Genomic DNA, 20813 nt, shown 5'->3' with positions numbered 1-20813 from the left:
ATGCCTCTTCACCGACTAATTTCTCAATATTTTATCACGAAAAAATTACAAAATGTTGTTCGAGTGATGCTTTGGGTAGGGTCTAAACGATGAAAAAAGTCATAATTTTTGCGATTTTTTTCCAGAATTATCGTTCAACAAAATAAATTCAAATGTCAGTTAAATTCACCTAATGAATTGTTAACTATTTCATTAGATTATACATTTTTTAAAATCAGTGTAGCCATCTTAGAAAAATCGTTCAAAAAAAAAACTTTTGGGTGCCTTCTGGAATCGAAAACCGAATTTTTATTTGGTCGTCGACTTTCAAAATCTGTGAACCCGATAAGCCGATAAATTTATTTGAAATTTTTACACCTATCACCCTGTATCTCCTAAACCGGAAGTCGGTTCTGATTAAAAAAAACAAGTAGTTTTTATGGGGCTTTAAGATGTCGATTCAGCCATCTACTAGCAAAATGAATGACATTATATTAATTTCGTCCTGTTGTTCCGGAACCAGTCGGATCCAAATGAAATTCAGAAACCTTATATGGAAGCATAAGTCTAAGTCCGAGAAAAATCAATGAATTACAATTACACACAAAATTGCTTATCTCGACGAACTTCTTCAAATGGTACACCCAAACCTCCATTTACGTAACAATCGGGGGTTCTTAAATCGAATTATGACGTAAGTTTTCCTTATATATGTGTATTATTGGATATTAATATTATATTGGATACTAGCGGACCCCTGCACACTTCGTAGTGCAATAATATTAGATTGGATGTAGAAAATCAAAACTACTTATCAATTTTATTGATTATTGAAGAATTCTTTTTTTTTTTGTTTCAATTATAGAGATTTTAACCTTAATTTTTTTTTTATTTAATAAATTTTTTGACCCTATGTGCGGGGTTGGGAATCGAACCCAAGTGGGCTGCGTGAAAGGCATCGACTATCCCATCAGGCTATACCCGTCCCCCATTATTGAAGGAAAATATCATTATAATGCTCTATGATAGTGGCCCCAACCTTTTTATATCGCGGACAACAGGACAAAATATATAAAACCGATGGCTTTCCGAAACGCAAACAGGCAACGTAAAATTTACCATCTGAAAAAAAAAACTGTGAATTCACGCTACAGACTCAAATTGAAATGACATAGCAGTGGGCATCATTGGAATGCGTGGAATGAAAACTTTTTCTTCTTTTAATTTGCCATTCAAAATGGTTGTCTCGACAACATTTGCGATTAAATTTTTAACTTTAAACTTTTCTCTGTACTTGTTCCTCTATTGTCTGCACTGTATTTTGTACTTTGTGTGCTTGTTTCTGTAATTAGTGTGGTTGTTCCTGTACTTTCTGTGCTTGTTTCAAAAATTGTTCCTGTACGTTCTATACCTGCTCACGTTTTTTCTGTATTTGGTCCTGTAACTTCTGTACTTATATCTGTACCATCTGCACATTCTGTACCTTTTTCTGCATTAAATTGTGCCAGTACTTCCTATACTTGTTTCGCTCATTTCTGTACTTGATTTTGTACTTTCTGCACTTATTCCTGTACCTTTTATATCTGTACCTGTAGCTGTCCCGATGAATTTCTCAACTCAAAAATTATCTTTGGGTGGAAATTATTTCGAATACTCTTAAGTTAGAATAATCGAACGACCCTTATGATTGCTCGCGATCAGTGAAGTAGAATGGTAGAATGTTCTGCAAAAATGAATCATCTGACAATTGTTTTTGATTCGATCTCAACACTTTACTCCAAATCAGGTATACACGTACCAGGCCCGTGCGCAGGAATCATCCATGGGGGGGGGGGGGGGGTTTCAAGGGGAGAGGGGGGTGTCCAAAAATGTAAAACGAATTCTGACAGGATCGTGCGCGGGGGGAGGGGTTTCAAATTATGTCAGTTTATAAATTGATAAAAAATTGATAAAAAATATGAATTGTCAAGTTATTTGCACTTTAATATAATAAGTACTCCATTGTTCATGAAACTTAATTTTAAAAAAATTCTTCATGGGGGGGGTTAAAACCCCCAAAACCCCCCCCTGCGCACGGGCCTGACACGTACACTTCGCACTTTAAAGCAGTTTTTTCCTGCTCTTAAAAGTCCCAAATGACCCAAGTAAAATACAATCAAAATCAGTTTGACAGTTTATGAGCAAGAGAGTGATTCGTTCGAATATGTAAAACATGTCGATGAGTTCCCAAATCTCGGTTCTAATAACAACAGGAGGCAAGTTCGAATATATGGAACGAAACTGTTCTTAGCCACTCAAACCCAAATAGTTTGAAATTTCGAAGTACTCTGGGTTGATATAATTTTGACCGCGTTTGGGCCCATTGAAGACATTTGAACTCAAATAAATAGCCGAAATTGCAATTTGAAGCAATTGACGAAATTTTTAGGTCGTTTCGAGAAAAATTTACACAAAATATCGTGCAATAAATCCTTCAAAGGTATAGCATGGGAAATGCTTATGAAAAATTTAGGCCGAGAAAATTTTCTTCTAATTCGAATGGAATTGTTTCAAAAAGTAGAGAGCCGAACAGTTTTGGTGTTTGAGTTAACGGTCTTAATTTAAAATGGCAGCACACCTCACTCCTGTTGTCTCAGTGCATTGTGAAAGCAATAATTATATCTATCACGAAGATAGAATTCACATTTTAGGAATTTTAGGAAAACAACGAATCATAAAAAAAACGTTAATCACTTTTTTTTCTTATAGTCGTTTTATAATTTGACTTCACGATATTGAACCCAAATTTATATATCGGAAAATGGAAACCTGTTCATGCTGTTCATTTGGCGCCCTTACTTAATTTAACATGTGATTCGAAATAAAGAAACACGTGAATCAAGTAGGCTCAGTGAAATTTTTGCACAAATCAGCTCGTTTGGCGCCAAACGGTTTTATTAATAATCTAGTATTCATATTTTGCTCTCCAGCGGGCAGCAGCATTGCCTAACTCGATACGCGCCAAACAATCATTGGAGATCTAGCATGCATTGAATGGAAAATTTCCAATTCTAAACGAACCAATTTTTTAGTTTTTCTTTAGTTTCCCGAAGGATTTTCCTTATGTACTATAGCCTAAAACCTCCGCATAAACGTCACCTTTCGAACAAAAAAAATCATTTGAAGATCGGACCACGCATACCAGAGAACATTAGCAACACACACATTTTTCGCTATTATTTTATATATATAGATTGGTTATTGGATAGTTAAGGAACGAAAATTATCAGTTTTTGCATGAAAAGGATGTTCTAAGTAGCATAAATTTCCAACATAGCGACTTCCGGTTCATCGATATTCGTTACAAACCATCAGAGTAAAAGTATTTTCGGAACAGGTTTGATGAGTACATGTTGGAAAAAGATGTTTGAGGTGATTCTGAATTCCAAGATGGCGACTTCCGGTTTATTGATGTTCCTTGAAATGGCGGCTTCCGACTATACTAATTTGTGTCGATATTTATCGAATTGCTCCAATACCTTCACAGTATGCATATTTTCGTAACGGTTTTCATTAGTAAGTTTTTACATTTTTGAAGCAGTAGCATAATATCTGCGGCAGATCTAAATTGTTGGCGGATTTAGCAAAAAAAAGAAGTTCTAGTTGTTATCTTCTTCTTCTTCTTTTTCTTGTTGTTGTTTTTGTTGTTGTTGTTGTTGTTGTTGTTGTTGTTCTTGAAGCGCTTCTTATTAACGTTCTGTTTACTACTTACAAAACAAAAAATCCATTCAAATTCAACAAACGAACTAAACATGTTCATTAATATCAATCACAAGATTATTGTAAATAAACGATGACATTTTGGTTTTAGCGCTTTAATACTAGTCCGCAAATACACCACCATTCCAATTATTGTCTGGCAGTTTCCCAGTTTCCCACTTTACAATTCCATTAACTGCTTTCATTCCATGACGTCGGTAGCTAAGGAAGCGAAGGTCCGTACTCGAACTCACTAAAATCAATACCAACCACAAAGTATACAGTTTTCCCTAGGTTCGTGCTCGGAATGCCAAATTCAGCAATGGGAAAGAAAACAAGGCACACAATCGGTATCCGAACCGCAAGGGAAAAACTATCGACATTCCATCGTCTGGTTACCTAAATGGATAAGGAAAACCCCAGAATGCTTACCTTCCACCAGCATCCAGAAGAAGTTGGTCAGAGTGAAGTAGTGCAGAAGAGTAACGAAAATCACACAACTGGTTAGGCCACTGCTGGAACTACTGGAAAGCTGTTGTTGTTGTGGCGGTCAATAAATTCAGTTAGATCACAAAGCGTTTCCATGGAAGCGAGTAAATAAATAAATAAATAGAAAAAAAGGAAAAACATTAACCGTACTTCAAATGTACGGGGATGATTAATTATTGAAATGGGTCAAGAACTAACCTGCAAAGTTAGAATTATAATCCACATCAGTGCCGACAGAATGTAGGTAGTGAAGAGATTCGCATGAATTGTGTTTCGTAAGCACCTCAAATCCCTGGAACAAAAATGGAAATCAAAAAAGACGCAACCAGCATCGATCCCGTTTCCCGGATTTACTCACTTGAAATACACAAAAACTATCACAGCAAGACTTAACGCAACAAGGCTAATAATGTAACCGGTGTAGTAAATAATAGACATAGCGTCGACTATATTCGGGGGTGGTTCGTGCATGTGACAGCTCGCATAGTGGCTGTAGTTGTCCCATTTGCCGTTCGGGTGACAGTAGCGGGTTACGTTCTCTGCAGAAAAGATGAAAGAATATTTTAATTAAAACTTTGGATGCTTATCGAACAACAACAACAACGAAGGGCGGGGCACCGATTGCACTCTCTAATCCCTTGTCCACGAGGACAAGGCAGTGAGCAAAGAACGGCCATTGCAACAGGTCCTACTCGCCGGAACGGAAAGTAATTGAAATTCAGGACGTGATACAAAATAATCGCCGACGCCGAGCCCCTGCACAGATGGCAGGCAAACGATAAATGGGGCACAATAATTAATTCATTGAACGAGCAGCTGAATGAATATTTATTTGTCGACGATGTTAATCCGGAATCATCGTGTTGGCCAAGTGATATTTGATGCATTAATTGTCGTCTGCTAGTGATGGGTCAGGCATTATTAGCTAGCTTATTGCTTCGGTTTTGTATAATTTCGGTATCGACGAAAATTTGGTGCATCGTAGAAAGGAAAACGCAGTGGCACTCCCATCAGGGTTCCGGAACAGCGATGGCCAATTTAATTATGCAAAGTTACGATTGTATCCGGTCGAGAAGATTCTACATTATCTGGGCTGTCGTTTAACGAGCGGAATGCATTTATTCCTGCTGCTAAACGATGATGAGGTTCGTGCAGTTTTCTGCTCATGTCCTTGTTTTTTTCTCAATTTCCGGGTCGTGTCATTATCATGGAAACGAGTGGCACTGGCAACATTCGAGCACCCCTGCCAGCAGCAGCAACACACTTATTGTACTTTCGCTTTGTGAAGTTTATAATGCTTTTTCATAATAATGACACTACTTGCACCTTTTTTTTTCTTGCATGAGCGCACGGTTCAACAGGGTGGGATAAAATTCAAATTTTAGCTTCGAGTAACATTTCCACACCATAATAAGACTGCAAAAATTGGGAAAGCTTATGAAGTTCGGTTGCTGCCAATATAATGGAAATTGTGCCCATTCTATTTTACATTTTGTGTTCTAAGATTACAAGCGTTTGTTCCAACAGTTCAGATCCGAAAGTATGTGACTACTGGAAACCGAAAAATCCGCCGAATTTGCACATGGCTGCATCACAGAAAGCGGTTGTTTGCTAGGAAATATTCTTATGATTGCATCTAGTATTCATTGCTTTGAGTAGCCGGATATCGAGGCGTATTTGAAATTTTGTTAAAGGTTGCTACGATAAAAAAATGGTAAAACAACAATGGGTTTGAATTAGTGAAGCTTTTCATTCATTCATTCATTTTTCAAACTTCGACTTGTTTTTTTGATCACGTCCCTCATCGTAGAACGCCAGTTTGTTTTTCGCATATTCTTGAGATTCTGTTTGAAGATGGACCAATATTATCGCCTTTCTGTATGGAAAGGATGTAGAATAGCTGGAAAACCAACTTTCTAAAGGCCTCAGTTTCAGAGATAGCCACTTCACTCGTGTGAAATCTCTTACCGCTGAGCTTTTTTTATCTCAAGTCTACGAATAGCCAGTAGTTACTGGGAGCCAAATCAGGCGAATACGGTGGATGTGGGAACAATTCGAGGTTCAATTCATGTAGTTTTGCCATTGTTTTGATTGACTTGTGCGTTGTCTAGATGACACCAAAATTTTTTCTTTGCCATATGCGGTCGTTTCTTTGCAATTTCAGCCTTCAAATGCTCTAATTACGATACATAATATTCACTGTTAATGGTATTTCCTTTCTTAATATAGTCGATAAATATTTCACCACGCACATCCCAAAATACCGAAGCCATAACCGTTCCAGCCGATTGTTGTGTATTCGGGCGCTTTGGACGAAGTTAGCCAACAAATTATTCACTGGGTTTCGAGTTGTGTATATTTTTGTTGAAAACAACCTCCTAGATTTTATGACAATATGTCCACTAGTGTTAGAATAACAACTGATCGTGTCAGACGAGTTCTAGCTTTCATCAAACTATGAAAATGAACGCTCCATCGCATTAATGCATAAAATCAACGGGCAAATTAAATGAGCCACGGTACGGATTGGTCCACCATTCACCGTATTCTCCAGATCTGGCCCCAGCTACTATTATCTATTTCCAAAACCTGAAAAGATATCTCCAGGGAAAGAAATTTTCTTCGAATGTTGAGGTCACTGCAGAAACGGAAGCCCATTTTGATGGTCTTGATAAATCTTTTTTTTAAGGGCGTTAAAATGTTGGAGGACCGATGGGTCAGAATTTCAACCGCACAAACAAGTAAACAAACGAAAGCTGACAGAAAAAACGCACAGCATGCTGTGATCTGAGCATGAACAACCATTACATCTTCTTTCTATCATCTTAAAAATAGACTCCTTCTGAACCAATACAGGCATTCCTGCGGTCAATCCAATTTCCGAATCACTTGTCATGGGCCTCGGCCAGAATGGCCTTCAGTTCCTTCAGTGAATTACATTTCATGTCCTCGACCGAGCCATGGCGCGTTTTCTGGAGTAGATATTTTAGTTTTGGAAAAAAAATAAAAAAGTCACTGGGGGCCAAATCTGGCGAATACGGTGGTTGAGCGATGACTTTCGTTTGGTCAAAAATACAGTCGCGTTCAGTTCTTTCGATACGAGCTTAGCATCGACGCGTTTTATACCCAAAACATTAACCAAAGAGTGCTGAGTCGATCCACAAGAGATGCCAAAATCCTCTGCTATTTCTCTAATACTAACACGGCGATTTTCAAGCACAATTTCCTTCACTACGTCGATGTTATCGTCGTTAGCAGAGGTGGGCATGCATTTTCGATAGAGTAGCCTTCCCAAAACACTTCTGCAACATTTGTAATGATTCCGTAACCGAAATTTCATTTGAAACACTAAATTTCAAGAAAACTTTATTTTCCATAGTAAAAATCGCCAGACAATTTTTTCGTATCGGAAACAAACAGCTGCCAAACACACACTAATTGACGTATCCCACTCAAACGTAACACAGGAATGTCAAAGAAGGTTGTACCAACCTAGGAAAAAAAATTTAAATAGGTATGAATGGACCAGTCCGGATCAATTTTGATCTGAAGTTATTTCGTGGCGAGCTTCGACTGCTGAATGAGTTTGAAAATATTCCACTTGCCATATCTTAATACAGTCCTGAAAGCTGTTTAAAATTTGTCCGTGTTCAACTCCCGCGATCGAACTCTGGCCAACTTTTTTCGCTTCTCGTTAACATTGACAGTCACTCGGCAAGTTTTTTTCAGCTCAATTCACGGTTGTAGACATCATTCCCAGCATGCATGCTTCGCTTAAAACAGTTGTACATATATTTTGACGTTTCTTCGACCTCTGACTTTCGATTTAACTATTATGCCAGTCTTTTCGACTATCGACAAACGTTCTCCGAAAATTTCTAAAACGTGGGTGACAGTCGATCACATTCAACCATTTTGCCATCTTGACGTGCGGATTTTTGCGATGCACGAGCAAAATTGTATAGCATTGTTCCTATAACTTCGATGCTATTTTTCACAGCTAAAGAGAAAATGTAAATATTAAACAATAAACATGATGCTACAAACAAATCTTAATAATGAGATATGTACAGTTTTTTAATTCAATTTAATTTGAAGTAAATCGGTAATAAAGGGTGATTTTTTAAGAGCTTGAGAACTTTTTTAAACAATAAAACGCATAAAATTTGCAAAATCTCATCGGTTCTTTATTTTAAACGTTAGATTGGTACATGACATTTACTTTTTGAAGATAATTTCATTTAAATGTTGACCGCGGCTGCGTCTTAGGTGGTCCATTCGGAAAATCCGCTTTTTTATCGACAAATTTTGTTCAGCGATGAGGCTCATTTCTGGTTGAATGGCTACGTAAATAAGCAAAATTGCCGCATTTGGAGTGAAGAGCAACCAGAAGCCGTTCAAGAACTGCCCATGCATCCCGAAAAATGCACTGTTTGGTGTGGTTTGTACGCTGGTGGAATCATTGGACCGTATTTTTTCAAAGATGCTGTTGGACGCAACGTTACAGTGAATGGCGATCGCTATCGTTCGATGCTAACAAACTTTTTGTTGCCAAAAATGGAAGAACTGAACTTGGTAGACATGTGGTTTCAACAAGATGGCGCTACATGCCACACAGCTCGCGATTCTATGGCCATTTTGAGGGAAAACTTCGGAGAACAATTCATCTCAAGAAATGGACCGGTAAGTTGGCCACCAAGATCATGCGATTTGACGCCTTTAGACTATTTTTTGTGGGGCTACGTCAAGTCTAAAGTCTACAGAAATAAGCCAGTAACTATTCCAGCTTTGGAAGACAACATTTCCGAAGAAATTCGGGCTATTCCGGCCGAAATGCTCGAAAAAGTTGCCCAAAATTGGACTTTCCGAATGGACCACCTAAGACGCAGCCGCGGTCAACATTTAAATGAAATTATCTTCAAAAAGTAAATGTCATGTACCAATCTAACGTTTAAAATAAAGAACCGATGAGATTTTGCAAATTTTATGCGTTTTATTGTTTAAAAAAGTTCTCAAGCTCTTAAAAAATCACCCTTTAGAAGCAGATCGACCAATAAACTACACTTGCTAGTGAATAGGTTGGAGCACGCTTCGATGATGATTTTTAGTTTGTAAATCACACATGATAGAAACATGATAGATAACAATGCTTCTACTCCTCCTAGCGACTAATTACGTAAAACCGCCTAAAGCACAAAAGAGGATTATTGAATTTTGACCAAGGGGTTTCGTTGATACTCGTTCGGCTGAACAGCGGGACTCATAATTGCACTGATTGCATAAAAATCGTCCATCAAATACCGACGGAGAGGCAAACAATTGTTGAGAGTTTTCCACCATAAATTCAAAAGTTTTAGGTAGCTTAATGTTTGAATTATTTATGGTTATCCCACACTGCTGAAAAATTCAATTGAAAATTGTACTGTACAACACGAGATATTCGCAACCAAAAACCAATCACTCTCCCACACGGTATATTTAAAAAAAAATGCGCTTCTTTGAAATGTAGGATGTAAACACAACCAAAATAAACCTTTTCAACCCACCCGTTTTTATCTAGATAAAGTGCACAGCCTACTGCAACCTACGTCACTGCACAGCGAGTAAACAAACGGCCATACTTACGCGTGGGATCATAACGGACGCCTTTGAACTCGGCGAAACAGGGCAACACTGCCCAGGTGGCCCGCGGTGTCTTCGGCCAGCACAGAATCCGGTCAAAATCTATCGGACATCCATCGAATGGAATCTGAAATTTCGCAACAACAACAACCAAAAAGTGCACATAAATCGGTCAGAGTTTTTTCGATTGAGAAAGAACAAAACACGAAACCACACGAACCTCGGCTTGTACATCCAGGTGGGCCTTCAGCAGACATTCTACCTCGGTGCTGTTTTCGAACGCTTCGAAAAGATCTGGCGGAAAGGAGCTGGAATCCTCGTAGTCCGCCACTATGACCTGCGGTATGACCAATTCAGTTGTAAATCCTCGCTCTCAGCTAACCTCACGTACAACTATTTCCGCTTCGGTTGCGGCAGCTGCGGATTGATCTTAGCTCTCAACACCGCCGCTATGGTTTTTGTTTCAATTTAGGAATCTGAAACTCGCACTAATCTGTAGCTCTGCTGGTATGTCCGCCCCGTAAATTTGAACCGAAGCTCCAAGCTGCAATTATCGTCAGTTTTGTCAGTACCAGGATGTAGAAACGGTTTGTCGTGTGTCTTTGTGATCCAGAAAGAAGAATAATGCAATGGGTCAGGTCAGGAACATGAAGTATTTCCGGTTTTTTTTTGGGATGGGAAGTCGTATTCGCTATGTGGACCACTTCAGCCAAAAATTTATGCTCCGTTTCTGGTGACAATTTTTTGTGTAGCTCACTTGGAACGACAAATGCAGAAGGGAAATGAGATTTTCACCATTCACTAGTGTGTGTTTGTGTGGCCGGGAGGTATAGATGAGGAGGGGTAACCAAGAGCGTTTGTCGACGAGTGGGTCACAGGTTGAATTGTTTGTTTGCTTCCTGTTTGTTTCCCTTTTTTTGTGGAACACAGCTTCCGTACGTTGCAAAACGGATCTGGGGTTCGTTGTTCAACGAATCAACCGGTGGCCGGAATCCTTGGGCAAAAGCTTTGCAATCCGAGGATAAGCGTGGCTGGAAAAGAAACAAAACAGAGAAATGGGTTGGTGATCAGAATCGCATTGTGTTCGTGATGCATATGTTTATCATCATATAATCGAGTCATAATGTTCAGTTCAGTTGTAAAGTCACGTAACACCCACACGGCATTGATAAATTCGCGTTACAGCATTTTTTTATGATGCGAATTTTTCTTGAAGTCGATTTGCAATGATTCTTAATATATATTTTTCATTTGTTATATACAAAAAAATGCAATCACTTGGTCCCATACGAAATTTCATTAAAACTGATTACACTTAGAAGTGAAGTAATGACTTTCTCATAAGGGACCGTTCGTAAACCCAGGTCTCACGGAAGTCTACGTTATTCTACGAGGGAGGAGGGGGGCTTTAACTGAAGTCGACGTAATCTTATAATTATTTGTAAAATTTTTCAAGACATTTAGACTAGCTTAGCTAACCATCCGCGCGTTTCCTTCGATTGATTAAAAAACATTAAAAACAGTTGAACCAAATGCACGATACGTGCAACCTAAACTGAATTACCACATAGCCGTTCACAATTAAAGGATTCTGGCGTCAGGCGTGAAGACGTTATCCATGTATCCCAACGAAAATCAGTTGTGAAAAATCGAAATGATTGTAATTGCGAAAGTAAACATTAGCCATAACCCATAGTTGCTTGAATATCAAAAATGCAACGAACGCCAATGATCATCGTTCGCTTCCCTTCGTCTTTGTTCGATAATCGCTCTGATATTCGGACTTGTCCGTATATTCGGGTGCGAACGAAGCCAACGCTGGCCGAGAAAAATTGTGTTTTTTATGTAATTCATGTTGTACATACATCCATGTACACATATACACACATACCTCTTACACTTCACTCACAGATCATCTCACCCATCAGGTCCCACACGAAAACGACACAACCTCACAAAATAAACTGGATGAACATCGCTTGGCAGCTATCAGTTGTTTGCTCATATATTGAGTCATTAGTATTTTAATCTATTCTACAATCGAATTCTTCGCGTTTCCCCTTCGGCTCATCAGTGCTTAAAGCAGTTCAAATTGAACCACCAGCTTCGCCTAACACTTCATTTTGAGCCGCTAAGCTACAATATTCTATCTCATTCCACAGTATTCCATGGTACACAAACCACCAATAAACGTCAAAGATGAACTTGATTTACCGTTCATTTGTTGTCATCAAGTGAATCCCAATTGGGATACGTTCACTTCTCGTAATTTCCACTTCTTACTGGTAATAAGGGCAATACAATGGGGTGCCATATCTCAAGATACCTTAATATCAACCTTTCGCGAAACTGAACCTCCAGCTAACTGATGTCTGTTTATCACTTGAAAGCGCGTTTACAAAGTCAACTCATAGATCGAAATAATTGCAGGTTTGTAAAATTTTTAGGCTGCCCGGTTACACCCTATTGTCCGGTCTAGCCCCAGTCTCCTCTAATAATTTCTTGAGTTTTGGGGGGATTGGCGGCTCAATGAGCACCACCCCGCTGACACGATTGTCATCTGCATACAATTGGCTTGAAGCCGAAATTTTTGGTTCTTTGGTTCTAGTTCGCTGTCAAATGCTGTGTTTAGGCAGTGTTCACATCTTTTTTCATACAGTTGCACCAACATCAGGAAACGATTTCGAAGGAATATAATCAAACTATAATAAACCATAAATTTCTTTTCTTATTCAAAAACAATTCAAATTACTGGTTTCAAAGAAAATACAAGACTAGTGTTATACTCAGGGTTGCTGAAATTCGCCTCACGCAACTCATTAACGCTCACCGCCTGCGAACGATTCAAGAACGGAGACAGCAAAGCATGTAATGCCGGACGAGGCAAAAGCTATGCTTAATATGTGACTGCCTGAGCGACTCGCAAGAGAGAAGAGATCTTGCTTTTTCATGCTGGTTGCTATTCCGCCGTGAGCCATTCTCTACCATTTCAAGAGCTGGTATCATCAGGCACGAATAGCGCTTACATTGAGTCAATTTTTGACTCACTGCGAGTCAAAATGCCAGCAATCATGAATGCAAGTGTACGAAAAAAATTGAAGACAAAAATTAGCGATGCGATGGAAGCAATTTTTTATTTTGCTTAGTTTAATTGTCTCGTAGATATTGCCCTGATAAAAAGTGTGCGTTGAACATCACAAATTAGCTTGGAAAACTTTAAACGTAATATCATTACTTATCATTGGAAGATGGCGAAACGATTGGGTTGGATAAAAATTAAACTGATAAATAAAACTGATAGTCCACTTCAAAACGTCGTTTAAAATCGTATACTAATGTACATATAATGTACTTCCTACTGCAATAAAACTAATGAAACAGTTTATTCAGATTTCACCGAATGCTATTCTCACGTTCGTACTACGTGCTGTTGAAATTTTGCGGCAAGTAATGGCAGATAGATTTTGAAAAAGCTGGAGTTGAATCACGTGAGGACAATCACTTTTGTAAAGTGAAAATTTTGCAGTTTATATTCTCTTTCGGGTTGGTTTGATATTTATTTTATTTATGATTTTGAAAATGGACTGAAATATCTACAGTGATATTTTTTAAAATCACATATGATTATGAATGATCAAGTCCAATACGCAATATCAATATGCAATGCAAATAGAGTGACAAAAATATATTCTGAATATTGATTATAGAGGCAAGTCTAATCTTTTAATTCCAGGGATGATTTATTTTCTCATGTTTTTATTATATTAAACACAATTTAACGCTTCTTCGCATAGATTTGATTTATAGAAGTAATAGGAGTGCAGGGTTTTCCACAACGTTTGAACCTACTGAGACGCCATGTAACTGCTTGCTCTGCAAAAATCAAAGCAATTAAGAAGAATGGCTAACAAAGAAATAGTCATTACTAACTAAATACTCATTCAGCATCTTTTACCATACATCTACGCAAATTATCGATTAGAATAACTGTACTACGATCAGGAAATTAAGACTTTTAAATTGAGAATTACGGTTGTGGTTCCGGCCAACTGCCACAGAATGTCGAAGCATTTTGTAAAACGCAACATAAAATTGGAGGAATAAATGTTCCATTGAAATTTACTTTTGCATTTTTGTATCGCCTTATTAACTTAGTCCTATTTTAATGCATTCATTAAATTTTTGCATTTAATATTATCATTTTTGGAGTTTCACAAAACTATTGCCTCGTAAGTTTTTTTCCAAAAGCAAACAGCAAAATAATAACGTAATGTGATATCAGTTGAGAAATCGATGAGCTGAAATCAAATTAAGATTACAATCTGATATTGCTGTCAAAAATGTATTGAAAATAAAATGTTCTACAATTGACTCCCGAAGTGATCGGTTTAGCTTTTTTTTTAAAAAAGAACCTCCGCTAAAAGAAATTGTAAATTCAATTTCATAACATTTTACAATATTCATATTACAGAGGAAACGATTTCAATTTGAAAAATAACACAATCCGCGTGGTTTATCGATTTGTCAGATAGTGCGATTTAGTATTTTTGTTACTCATATCACACATTCAGTTTTGAAACTACTCATTGCATTATTTACCTTAAAACTATGTTGAGCAACAAAATTTTTACGTGAATACTTAAAGGATCACATCCAAAGAGTCCAAATGAAATATAATTTTGTTATCATATAATCAGGAGATAGTAGGAGAATATAGAATCAAGAAAAAAAATATGCATTTAATTCCACTTTATTTAACGTCACTAATGTCACGAGACAGATAATTTTGTTGTGTTTGATTGTATGATACTTGATTTTTAGATATTTATTTCGTTATTGAAAACTGCGGAAGGTCTTCATTGCACGATTATCCATGGCACAGTTTCCAACAAGTAACTGTAGAGAGTTTGTTTGTTTTTGATAATAATAGAAATATCATTCTTCAGTAAAATCTTATGTTGGCCTCCAAATTAGTGCCTTATACAAAATTATAGAAGTTCTATTTCGGTTTTAGTTTCTATTATATTGTAGCTCTAACGCCCTGTATATTGAATGTGACGGAATTATTTGGTGTTTATGGTTCTTCTTGTATTTGTAAGAACTAATAGTGTGTATCATCAAAGTTGGTCTCAATCTTTTTGGTAGTTGACTTGGTTCGACACAACTTGTCTCGAAGTCAATACAAATACTATTAGTTTATTATGAATGATTAACATGAAATTAAAAGCAATTATTAGTGTCATCACATATGTTTATAATTATTAAGTAAACGATCGTCGAATGGCTTTGTAATCGGTATATAAATATTTTCACGATTATGAGAAACAATAATAATTGACAAAAACTTGGGACTATTACTTCTCAGGCATAATAAACAACCCTACATTCGACCGAATGAAAAATACCAATTTGGCATTTCGAATGAGGTATAATTTGTTTGGAAAAGTCGAACTCGATCGAAACACAAAATGAATTTATTATAGAACTACGGAATAGGAGTGAAAGTTACATATTTACGACACACAAAAACGCTCCATTAATAACCCTTTACAGTTTGATGATTAATCAATAACATATTCTGGCAGGTATCAAAGTTGTCCCTAACGCTACAAATCACGATTGAAGTATAGCAAACACCGAAGAAATGTGCAGTGAAGACAATTCAAAAAGATTCGACATCTTTCTTATAAGCTTTATGCAGGAATAAAGTTTTATCCTGGGCGGTCATTCAGTTGTACCGCCATACGTCGCATAGAACGAATCACCGTGAGTAGAAAATTCGACTCAACGCGAGTCATCAGCACAACCGAATAGCTTTCTACCTAAATGCTTCGAAACGAACTCACTGCGAGCGAACAGAGTGCATATATGATGCTTGCTTGCTTTGCCAAGCGGTACAATTCTCTGAGTGGAAGGAAAGAATGAATGAAGCAGACACGGAATATATACAAACTGCTCGCCGCACGGGTAGAGCATCGCCGGTGAAAAGAATAGTTCACGAGTAATGTTTCATTGATAGGATCAGCAACCTTGGTTATACTTAACACGTGGATCAATAAGTCCCGAGACTAACAATGGAAACAACATTTTTTTGCAAAATTTTTTTTTATTCATCAACATAATCACCTTTTAGGGTGATACAATGGTTCCAACGTTTTTCCAATTTTTCAATACCATGTTTATAAAAAAAAATTTATATTTCGCTTCAAAATAAGCTTCAGTTTCAGCGATGACCTCCTGATTTGAGCCAAATCTTTTTCCCTGGAGCATTTTTTTTAAATCAGCAAAGAGCCAGTAGACAGTGGGGGCTGAATCTGGCGAGTATGGGGGGTGGGGAAGCAGATCAAAGCCCAATTCGTTCAATTTCGCCATTGTTTTCATCCACTTGTGGCAGGGTGCATTTTGTTCCATCGAAAGCAATCGCGGCACCCACTTGGAAAAAACCTTTTTCATGCTCAATTTTTCATGAAGGATAGTAAATACACTAGACGACGGTTTTGAAGAAGTAAGCGATATATCGACGGAAAAGCATCGCTTTGATTGGTCAATCGATGCAAATGCGAAGCTGTTGGAAGCACGCGGATCTATAAATATAAGCGAAATTATAGCTAACGTTTCAGTCCTACGCGTAGCATGCTCGAGGTAGGTTGTTGCTAGACAGCAAGACAAAAAGTGCCATAAAACGATTTGAAGCTTTAATTGGTATGCTCTGATCTTGTGTCATGCAAGCAGGGATGAAATTTCATGTTATGCCGTTTCGCTTGAGAAATTGACAAATTGAATTTCTATAAATTTTGAATGCTTAATATTAATTTCTAATTTATATAAGATGAACTCGATTGATAATGAGAAAAAGTTTATAGCTTCAACCGAAATTGCAGAACTTAACGCCATAAAAATAACTGCTTGCATACAAATCTTGAACACAAACTTGGCGAAGAGAAGCTTCATCGAAATCGAAAGTTTGTACAAAGATATAATTGCATACATTTGGGATATTGGTGTAATTTCATCGGCTATAGAACAAATACAAATCAAGACAAACGATGTTCGGTGTTGATTCCTAATCAAGATCAATCTAAGCAGACTTCCGTGAATTGCGAATTCAAAAGTGTGACCATTTTTATTCGACATTTGAAGAGAGACCAGAGTGAAGTGTGACGATTGATTGAACTGTTTTATTGTAGATCATTAGAAGTTTTGGTTGCCTTGTTCCACATCAATGACTCGAACAACCCCATGGGGCTGATCCTTGTAGTTTTTTCCAAAACGAATCCTTGTGAAACACATGTTTTAGTCGATATTAACATAAGGCGCTTGCTAATCGTTAGGGAACATTTACAGAGAACAACTCGAGCTGTTATTCCTTAGCTACGGTTCTAGCTCCAAAACCGGATCTCAATGCTTCAAATAGTTTTTGTAACATTTTTTGTAAAGTATTGTTTGAAATTAAAATCTCAATAAAATTAATATTTTGAAGGTGAAGATGCAAAACTAGAAGATTTGATTCAATGTGCAAACGATTTTTTAAACATTATCGAGAGGAATGTTCGCTAGTGAACTTTTCACAACTGATTATGAGATATGTGAGATCAGTTTCAGTGAAAATCGCGTTTGTAAAAAATCAGTATTGAACTTTTCTTTAGTGATTCGATCGAAAAGATATTTTTTTTGTCTGAAAGTCAACTGCAAAAAATTGGATTTTTTCCCAACACTGATCGTAACTATTTCACTAATGTTTAAACTCTTGAATCACCTGAACCGTTCTGAGTAACAATAACACAACTCATCTCAGCTTCACTTACCATCTCATCTGTCTCTGTTCAATCCATTGGAGCCAAGAGAAGGATTAAAATAGATGCGTTCGCTTCAAGTTTTTGCAATGCTTTAACAGTAGTATTGCACAATTGTCGAACTATTTTTTCTGTGGCATTGCTTATTAGTGCCGAAGAGAAGATACTTTATTAGATTCCATCACAATTCGTTGATTTGAAACATAATTTACCTCTATTTATACGATATAAGTGCAACTAAACAAAATACGTTAGCTTCAGGAACCAGCTTCCATAGCAAGGCGGTGATGCGCACACTTCTGAACGGAGTTGTTTCATTGTTTTCTTCCGTCACGGTTAGAGTTCGACTGGTAGAGCTGTCAATTTTTGTCTGCTGACTCATGGGTTGCTATGATTCCAAACGTACCACGAACACTGTTTTTTTTTTTGTATTCGCACCCTCAAAAAATCATCCGTACACGCAAAAGTGGAAACAGTTAGTTATTGAGTGAATAAATCGCGGCTCAGATTGATGACCTGTTTTCAAACAAAAATCGAAACTACCATTTTGCGCGAAGTTACTTCGGAATCGCACGGAACTAATAATTTAAAATATTGAAACACTCAGCAAAAACCGATGGTAAGTGGAAAACATGTGAAAAACATTTCAAATAGGCCAGTTATAATTTAGAGATCGAAAAAATAAATAGACCGGGTTGGTGGTTCAACGCATAGGGCGCGCTGGCCTTACAAGCCAGTTGTCGTGTGTTCGAGTCCCGATCTGGAAGGATTGATATGTCGTTTTCGCTTGATGTCAAACCTAACCCAGTTTCCACCCTAACTACTGTCAAACCGTTTGTTTCAAGCTAGTTTCGAACCTAGTTTTAACGTTGTTGAACTGAAAAACGAGTCAGTTTTGAACCTGGTTTTTATATCTGGTTTGCTCAAACCCCCGTTGCTAAGTGCGAAACCAACACAGTTTCGTGAAAAGTGTTTGTTTGATGAAACTACCCTGGGGCAGTTTAAGTTTTCTCAAGCGAAAACAACAACAGTGTCAGTAGGATCGTAGTACTATGTAATGATTATGTAGGCTATGAATCGGCTGCGAAGTCTGTAGAAACAGAAAGACTTTGCTTTGATCGTGACGCAGTGCTATCTTCACCTATGAATCTTCATTTTGGTCATGTATTACCGTCAAGCAAGCTTGATCCACGTCCACCAACAATTTGCTTCGAAGGTGCGAAAAACAGCACTCAGAAACATGGATCTTGGAAGTTGTGTGTTTTTCACAGAGAACAATGGGCAACTCTGCGATAAAGAATATCGCTTACAAGACTGCTAAAAATTGCTACAAGGATGTAATATTCGGATTCTCCCGATGGGCAACGACCCGAAACATCGAAGCAAGGCCTGCCGATTATGGAAGGAGCAAAATGTTTTCGCTTGATTCCAATCCAATTTAAAAAGTTAAGACTGAAATGAAACAGATGCTTGGGAATGCAGGTCGTTTTCCGAAGAATACGCGCAAAACTCTCGTTCAAAGTGAATGAAAATTTTCGATCCAATAAAACGTTATTTGAAAGAATTTTCGTATTAAGTCTTTTCATATGCTCATAACAAGGACTACGTAAATATGTAACAGACTTTATGACTATCAGAATTACCTCAAGGCAGTAATATGGGTACGCTTTTGTTCGTGCTGATTTCTAATGATGCTACTGTACTGCTCGGTGTTGTTTGCTAATTAATACTTCGTAGTTCGCTTTATCACGTATGGCTTCAAAAGCATTTTAATGCATTCATTACCTGACATCACCAAAACTGGCTATCACTGTCAGCTTTGCGAAATGTCAGGTCATAATATTCGAATCCAAAAACACTGCCAAATGGTCCATGAAAAATCTGGATGATTTTCGTTTGCAATCAAAACAGTACAACCAATATGAATCGAACAGTGATTCCGAACGACCATCGAACCATTGTTCAATTACTCACTCTACGGTGCTCTAAACCGAGCTGAACCGTTTATTCAATATAAACCACAATCATGAGCAAATGTGTGTGGCTCTTCAGGTAAATCAGCTCAAATCGTACAAATGCTTTTGATTGCTCTTCGGATTGTTTTGTACGGCTGCTGGATTTACGTTGTGGCTCGTGTCCTTTATTTCGAAAAGTTACACAATATACGAGTGGTTGCATTTTGCGGTCATGTTCTCCCGTCGTCCCGGATGGGGCCGCAATCCAAGCGCAATTGAATTGTCTGCAATAGCATCATCATCCCGTGTCGATGTTGGTGGGCTTTGGCAAAGGGATTTGAAATAGAATAAAACCATTTCTATCCGACTGCCTGCCTGACTGACTGACTGTCTCGATGGCTGATTGAGCCGCTTGTTCAAGATTAACGAAAGCGATGCTCCCGGCAGAGTACGGAGCTCAGTCAGAGGAGAGTCTCCGCAAGATGAACATAATGCAAATATGATATTTTGCTTTGTTTCGCCACAAAAGCCAATTTCTGACTTGAGAATGGAATGAAAGTGGTTCTAAGAAGGTAGGCTGCTTCGGGTCAGATGGGAAAAATGAAACAAAATGTAAATTCACGTTTGAAGGAAAGTTACCGTGGTTGCTATTGGCGCTCGAATCAGGCTTTTAAAAATAAAAGTGGAGCATCGCCGTGATGCTGCAAGAAACGGTGAGATCAAATAGTTTAGCACGTATTAAAGTCTTAACTAATATTAACTAAAGCATTATTCCATTTTAGAAAACTTGAGTTCACTGCCTCCGGCAAGGTTGTTCATTTTATTTAAATTGTCAAACTTTTTTCATTTTTACTACCACGAACTGTTGTCTAGGAGTCTAGGCTCGGGAAGGGGAGGGAGGATGTTATTAAATCAATGCACTCGGTAAACAAACGATGATTGATTGGGCACGTTCGTGGAATTAGCCGGCGAGGAGTGTTTTACCTAGCACCCGAGGAAAAGAATCACCGCATCTGTTTAAGATTTGCTCACGAGATGGAAAGTTCCATCTCGCACAGTGAGGATTGGATGTTTTTCCAGGCACACGATTGTTGTCACCACGTTGGCTCGGTAATTAAAAGTCGATCAGAACCGTCATGAAGTCCCTGGAGTGGCAGTGGGAAGGTAAGGGACTTCCGGCGGCCGAGGAAGGAAGGTTGAATGGTTTGATTAAAAATAGGAAAACAAGCAACAGCAA

The 20813-nt window shown here is 37.9% G+C and overlaps 1 protein-coding gene and 1 long non-coding RNA gene across 5 annotated transcripts in view; both read right to left on the bottom strand.

Annotated features, from left to right (window-relative positions):
• Nucleotides 1-9949, bottom strand: part of LOC131437880 (diuretic hormone receptor-like) — a 122935-nt gene extending 112986 nt beyond the window's left edge. For all 4 annotated transcript variants that reach the window (XM_058607524.1, XM_058607525.1, XM_058607527.1 and 1 more), the window contains exons 1-4: nucleotides 9832-9949; nucleotides 4565-4745; nucleotides 4405-4498; nucleotides 4150-4249 (exon numbers count right to left, since the gene is read on the bottom strand). In XM_058607524.1, the coding sequence (XP_058463507.1) occupies nucleotides 4150-4249; nucleotides 4405-4498; nucleotides 4565-4677 (307 nt within the window). In that variant the 5' untranslated portion in view covers nucleotides 4678-4745; nucleotides 9832-9949. The remainder of the gene's footprint in view (nucleotides 1-4149; nucleotides 4250-4404; nucleotides 4499-4564; nucleotides 4746-9831) is intronic.
• Nucleotides 9950-10058: 109 nt separating this feature from the next.
• Nucleotides 10059-20813, bottom strand: part of LOC131437884 (uncharacterized) — a 115518-nt gene continuing 104763 nt past the window's right edge. The window contains exon 3 of the long non-coding RNA XR_009230842.1: nucleotides 10059-10859. This is a non-coding gene — a long non-coding RNA (uncharacterized LOC131437884). The remainder of the gene's footprint in view (nucleotides 10860-20813) is intronic.

This window comes from Malaya genurostris, chromosome 3, assembly GCF_030247185.1.
Source record: "Malaya genurostris strain Urasoe2022 chromosome 3, Malgen_1.1, whole genome shotgun sequence".
NCBI classification, from domain to species: Eukaryota; Metazoa; Arthropoda; class Insecta; order Diptera; family Culicidae; genus Malaya; species Malaya genurostris.
Note: the sequence above shows the minus strand (reverse complement) of the source record. Positions and strands in the feature narration are given on the sequence as shown.